Genomic DNA, 7,320 nt, shown 5'->3' with positions numbered 1-7,320 from the left:
ACTTTGCAATCGAATTTCTCAAAATGTTGAAAATGGTATATAGAGCAATGGTCCACTAAGGCGATGCTATTTCAGTGTAACCGATTATGACGTGTACGCTATGTCGACTTCGGTGATGACGTCGACATTTACAGTGAACACTGACGTTGTCTCATAGCACCAAAGAACGTTAGAAACAACGTTAAAAAGCTAAACAGTAACACAGAATTTTCTGAAAATGGGAATTTGCTCTTCTACAGTTAACAACGATGACGAAGATCCTCCGTCGCCAAGACGTGAGCAATCGCCAAGACGAGTGCAGTATACCAGAAGCAGATTCACGAAATTAACTGGGAACAAAATGCATCCGCTGGTAAATATAGACATCTGGAGAGAAGAATTGTTGGAGCTTGTAAGGAACTACAAAGGAAACATAAATTCAGAAGCCACGGACGACTCTTTTCCTACGGCCGAGAAAGGCAAGCTTTTCATTCTACTACTGTTAAATAAAACTATGGATTTCTTCATTTACCGGCGCCCGAAGTTTAATATATTAAATCTATTGCAGTACAGAATGTACCCGATTGCAACAGGCACTTAGACAACTATATATTGAAAAGTTTTTAGCGGGGTCGTACAAGTAGTTGATACGACATTGAGAATGAATCTGTATGTGATATCTTTGAATATATGCGATATCTTTGTCATTGTAAAATCAGGCAATTTGCCAGCAAAAAAAAAACGTAGATTATGATATCTTTTTACAAAAGTTTTCTTACACATTTGCTCTGTAGCTTTAAAAGCTCATCGTGCTTATGTTGCAATTAGACTGGTATTTGTCTTGTCGACACTCTTAATGACCGGTATATTTGACGGGGTAGACCAAAATTTACATTAAATTTCCTCTTTCTTTCACAGATGGCAAAAGAGAAACAGAACAGCTCGTGTTAGACGAATGTAGCAACACAGTCGCCATGTTCTGGTCTTCATAGATGAAAATGATTTAATTTAGTGGTGTCGGTTAGAGAGCATCGGGCCAAGAGGTGGCGTGGATTTTGAACCTCTGTGGGAGTAAAATTTGATAGCACAAAATCCCGCGTACTAGTCAGAATTCCAGGTAACCGATATCGAGTGAAGTTGATTGAACTTTCTTAACAACGATGTCAAGTGAATTAGATTAAAGAATCCAAATAACAAGAATAGGCAAGACGATGGTCGAATGCCATGCATCACAAGTAAAAAGACATTGAATTATATTCACAGTATAAATTAGAAGATATTGCTAATTGAACCCGAAGGATTAAACACCAATGTGTATGAAACAGAAATAAAAAAATGAGCATTTTGTATGAAAAAAAAAAATAATGTTAATTATGAATGTTGCCTACTTTTTCCAATATTGCTTTCATTTATTGTGCTTAATAAACAATTATCCCCAATGGTTTGTTTTTGTTTTTTCTGCATTCATCTTTTAAAACTCTTCTAGTACAGATTAAAATGAATTTATGACAAATTTGACTGCTTAGCATCTTTTATGACAAAATTTTAATTAATGGAATGATTTCATAATTATGACCATACTAAATACTTGTATTTAGTAAAGGAATTATTGATTAAACTTGCAGGTGCATTTCTGTGAAAAATTAAAACAACTTCTACTGTTAAAAGCAAAACAATAACAGACATTGGTAAATAGCTTTTATTATATTTAAGATATCGCAATAACTTACAAATTATGAGCATTTAAAGTCATAAGCCTAAATCGGCCCAATTATATAGAACAGACACATAAACAAAAGACTGAGACAACATTTAACTAGAGCTACTTTTGAGAAAAGCGCATGTCTCCCACAACTGCCTAATCATCTGAATAGTAGTATAACAGTCAACCATGCACCAAGACCTCAACTGCCCTATCAGATTTTCAGTGCTTTGATTATCAAAAACCAAGTTTCAAGGGCCATAATTCCGAAGTGCCTTGGCCGATTTGGCTAATTATCGAACTTGGCTGAGGACTTACTGGCAAACATATTTTGTTCAAGTTTGATGAAGATCGGATAAGAAATGTTTGACTTAGAGTACGGACAAGATTTGTGACAGACTCACAGGGGAGTAAATCGATATGTCTCCCACACCACTGTGTGGTGAGAGACATAATTAATGCATAATTTCTGAACCAGCAGAAACCTTATATGAAGATATACAGTAAAAAGATTATAAACAAAAAACAAACATCCATAACTTATGATCAAAGAAATTTGTTCACACTTTTTAGCATAAACTATTCATTCACACATTTTAGGATTTATCTTTTTATTCACATTTTAAGATAAAACTCACACTTTTTAGGGTAAAGGTTTTGGTTTCCCATTTTAGGATAAAACTTAAGGTACTCATGCATTCTATTACAAACTGTCTTTTAGCAGCTGCTCCAGAGTAGAAACATTTTGCAAACAGTTCTGCAAAATGCTAAAATGTGAAAATAATATTTTTAAATTAGAAAAGAATCCAAAATAATTCTAAATTGTTAAACTAAATCAAAATGTGTTTTTAAAATTATCTGATATCAGTTTTCTTTTTATTTTGCAATAGCTCAAATTGCCAGATAATAATATATTATTTTCATATCTAATTCAAAAATAAAGTTTTAAAAATACCTGGTAGGTAGATATCAAAAACTCTCTTCCAAAGTGTGAACAAATACCTTTAAAGAATGGCAAGACATCTAAGTATAAGCATTGTAAAACTCATACCACACAAACAGAGAATGCACAATTAAACATTTATTACGTGTTTGTGTAATTTTCCAATGTTAAATGGCTATACTAAAATCTGAAATGAATAGAGTCATAAAATCATGCATTCCTTATGTAACATGGCAAGTTCTGATCAAAGTTTACAAGCATGTCTGCAAAAGTTATTTCCCTTTGTGGGCCTAAAAATTTGAGAGGCACAAACACTTTGATCATAAATAAACATTAATACAATGTATAAATATGCATGTTATAACATCCGGTATCTGGGAAATATTGTTGTTGCATTGACTGATCAAATCTTATTATGCCAAATAAAGAAACACCACAATATATATATGAGTCACCATAAGAAATCATTATCTGACAAGCTAAAAACAATTAAAGCATACGGCCCTTTTAAATAGGATGACCCATCTGTATTTTATGTAAAGGCAATGAGCATTTGAGTAGTTCTGAACATTAATATGGCACTTTTAAATCATTAAAAATAAAAATTGCAAAAAAATAATTGCAATGAAAAAGAAAAATAACAAAATAATACATATTTATCAAATTACAAACTATTTCCTGATAATACATTGATATGCCACTTAGTAATTCCTGTTAGAAAGAATAACTTTACATTTGTTAAGCTAAGCTGGGCTACTAACCACATCATAGGAAGTGTACTTTCTCATAAAATGATATGAAATTCTGTATTTTTTTTAGAATACAATGTATCCTCTTGCTAACACCTCTGAGGAGCAACTACCTTATTTAAACGGCACATATTTTCTTTCCCATTAAACTATTTTCATTATAAGTAGTCAAACCTGTATTAAGCTACCAGTCTATGGGGTTACACAATGTGGCTGCTTCAGGCAAGTGGCTGCTTAATGCAGGTAAAAAAATGTTAATTTGGGAAGGAAGCTGACTGGCTGTGTAAGACAGGTGGTTCCTTAAATACAAGTAGCTGCTATGGCAGCTTCAACTATTAACCTCTGCAGAGCAACAACCTCTGTTCAACAAACACACTTCAGTGTTTCCTGCAGTGTTGGTCTGCAGAAGATGTACTGTTAAGTCTTAAAGCTGATATCAATAACTGTGAAATAAATAGAGGATATTTTCTTTGTTTCGGTGTAAGACTGAAATATCTTTCACTGAGTGAACACCAAATACAACAATCACAAATGGCAGGGCAGCTATTCAAAATATCTGAAAAAAATTGATGTTTTTTTTCAATGGTTTGTACCAGATATTACCCATTTTATATTCCTGTACCAGTGTAAAAAATATTTGCTATTTTTTTCACTCTGTAATTTGTTCAGAAATATGCAATAAAATCTAAACATGCCAGTATAAAGTTAAGAAGGTTAAAAGCGTAACACTTCAAGATCATTTACCTATCAAATTCATAATAATTTTCCGCCTCAGAGCAAAAACTGATTAACTGCACAGACATTTTAGAAGCACTTTTTACCCTGAGTAAACAATAACATACATTACATATGGTCCACTTCTAGTTCATACAGGAATGTAGATACTTCCTTACAAGTTACAATATTTATTTGGCTTTGTAAGACTGCACGGATGTGCAGGCTATCTTGATCTGCACTGGTTGCAAAGGCAGAATCATTTTCTGCCAGCAGGCTAAAGTCAACACACAACAAAAGTTCATATTTTACTTTACATAAAAGGTTGTTCTGATTTTTAATGAAACATCTGTTGAATTAAGAGTGTTCATTTCATTAAAGAGCTAAAGAGCTAAAAACAGATCAAATATGCTGCCGTTACTTTGGCGATTACTAAATTTTATACCTATTAAATACACCAGTAATCGCAAATATGCATAATCAATAAGGTAATCTGATCGTTAAAATAGCGTATTTTTTTCTATGTGTAAATGAAAGTAGAATTAAAGCAGGTCGCTGATTAGTGCATGATAAACACATAAGATTTTGAGTTGATCTGCTGATCAGTTGATAACCAAATATACAAATATTCGTTCAGAAAGTTGACCAAATATTCAAATACCAAAAATGCTACTCGTTGCCATCCCTAATAACTATATATATAAAATACATTTTCAGATGTTCGAAAAACTATCTGCTACCTTCACAGTGATGGCCTCTGATAAGATAATAACACAATATCAAAGTTTTTAAAACAAAACTGCAGAGTATCAAAAATAAGCAACCTTGATCTATATGTATAGTTTATGGTTTGAAGTACAGCAAAGCTACTGATTTACTGAGTGACTAACATGGTACAACACTTTTCTACCCGTGTTACAGACTACAAAAAAGTTTTTCTTATAAATGAATACTGTCTACAACACACTGAATAACTTTGTTCTAACTTTTTATATCAAATGAAAATACTTTCTTAATTCTGAAATATTTGGCTTAAATCTGGAAGACTTTACTGTGTTTTTTTAAGAATGTAGTAGGCATGAACTGACAACTGAAAATTTCCTTTTGATTTCCGGTAGGCATTTTTCATATCTGATTTTTGTGGAATTTTCAATCTAACTTGTCTGAGCTATATTCACTGCCAAAGAATATCTCATAAGCAAGATAAAGGGATTATGTAATCACTCGAAAATTGCTGAGTGCCATTACCGGTTCAATTTCTTAATATCATAAGATAATTATCATTACAGCATACTGATGACTATTTATTACATCAGAAGTGAATAATCATGAAACATGAATTGTTCCTTTCTGTGACCTATTTGTAAAATTATTATTTCTTGTATTCATATAATAATAGATCCCCTTCTTGAATCTAAGGACTGCTCCCTGGTATGAAGCCGGGGCATTGTTTAACTGGTTCTGAAGTGGTGTTGTCTTGGTTTCCACAATGAAGTCCTTGTGCTGTGTCTCCGGACAAGAAGATTTCTTAAAACATCTGTAAAATAACATATACACGTGTTGAGATTTCAATATGTGCATGTAGACAATGTGCATACAAAAGTGGATTTTCTGTCAGAGACAGTACTAAGCATCTTAACATTTTGATCCTTTAATAAACCCAACATAAATAGCTCAAAAACATGACACTGATATCTGACATCAAACGTATACATAAACTGGTGGCAATGTTAACATTATGCATTCGCGACAGACAAAGTTGTATAATTCAGTAAGTTAAAATCCATTTTTTAATTAATGAAAATTATTTGCAATTTACTCAGAAGTGATTTATTATGAGACTTTACTGGTCTACCAAAGTAACCATTCATGTTTCATAGTATATCAAAGATCTTAAAGTTAAGTATTTGAAATATGTTAAAATCTTAAACAAGAGGGCCATGAAGGCCCTGTATCGCTCACCTGACCTATTGACCTAAAGATCATCAAGAGAAACATTCTGACCAAGTTTCATTAAGATATGTTCATAAATGTGGCCTCTAAAGTGTTAAAAAACTTTTCCTTTGATTTGACCCGGTGACCTAGTTTTTGACCCTACATGACCCAGATTCAAATTTGACCTAAAGATCATCAAGATTAACATTCTGACTAAGTTTCATGAGGATATAGTCATAAATGTGGCATCTAGAGTGTTAACAAGCTTTTCCTTTGATTTGACCTAGTGACCTAGTTTTTGACCCCACCTGACACTGATTTGAAACTGGCTTATAGATAATCAAGATTATCATACAGACCAAGTTTCATTAAGATATGGTCATAAATGTGGCCTCTCCAGTGTAAACTAGCTTTTCCTTTGATTTGACCTGGTGACCTAGTTTTTGAACCTACATGACCCACATTCAAACTGTACCTTGAGATCATTAAGATTAACATTCTGACTAAGTTTCGTGAAGATACAGTCATAAATATGGCCTCTAGAGTGTTAACAAGCTTTTCCTTTGATTTGACCTAGTTTTTAATCCCACCTGACCCAGATTTAAACTCGACATATAGATCATCAAGATTAACATTCTGACCAAGTTTCATGAAGATAAAGTTATAAATCTTGCCTCTAGAATGTTAACAAATTTTCCTTTGATTTGACCTGGTGACCTAGTTTTTGACCCCGGTTGACCCAACATCAAACTTGTCCAAGATTTTATTGAGGGTAACATTCTGACCAAGTTTCATTAAGAGTGGGCCCAACTTGTGACCTCTAGAGTGTTATCAAGCTTTTCCTTTGATCTGACTTAGTGACCTAGTTTTTAATCCCACATGACACAGATTTGAACATGACCTATCGATAATCAAAATTAATATACAGACCAAGTTCATTACGATATGATCATAAATGTGGCCTATAGAGTGTAAACTAGCTTTTTCCTTTGATTTGACCTGATGACCTAGTTTTTAATCCTTCAAGACCCAGATTCAAACTGGACCTTGAGATCATTAAGATTAACATTCTGACCAAGTTTCATGAAGATAAAGTCATAAATGTGGCCTATAGAGTGTTAACAAGCTTTTCCTTTGATTTGACCTAGTGACCTAGTCTTTGACCCAACCTGACCCAGATTTGATCTTGCCCTAAAGATCATCATGATTAACATTCTGACCAAGTTTCATGAAGATACAGTCATAAATCTGGCCTCTACAGTGTTAACAAGCTTTTCCTTTTATTTGACCTGGTGACC

The 7,320-nt window shown here is 33.2% G+C and overlaps 1 protein-coding gene across 2 annotated transcripts in view; it reads right to left on the bottom strand.

The window, feature by feature from the left end:
- Positions 1–1,664: 1,664 nt before the first annotated feature.
- Positions 1,665–7,320, bottom strand: part of LOC123528501 (protein DD3-3-like) — a 29,422-nt gene continuing 23,766 nt past the window's right edge. For both annotated transcript variants that reach the window (XM_045308261.2, XM_045308262.2), the window contains one exon: positions 1,665–5,624. In XM_045308261.2, the coding sequence (XP_045164196.2) occupies positions 5,414–5,624 (211 nt within the window). In that variant the 3' untranslated portion in view covers positions 1,665–5,413. The remainder of the gene's footprint in view (positions 5,625–7,320) is intronic.

This window comes from Mercenaria mercenaria, chromosome 13 (assembly GCF_021730395.1).
Source record: "Mercenaria mercenaria strain notata chromosome 13, MADL_Memer_1, whole genome shotgun sequence".
NCBI lineage: Eukaryota > Metazoa > Mollusca > Bivalvia > Venerida > Veneridae > Mercenaria > Mercenaria mercenaria.
This window is presented reverse-complemented; position numbering and strand designations above follow the sequence as displayed.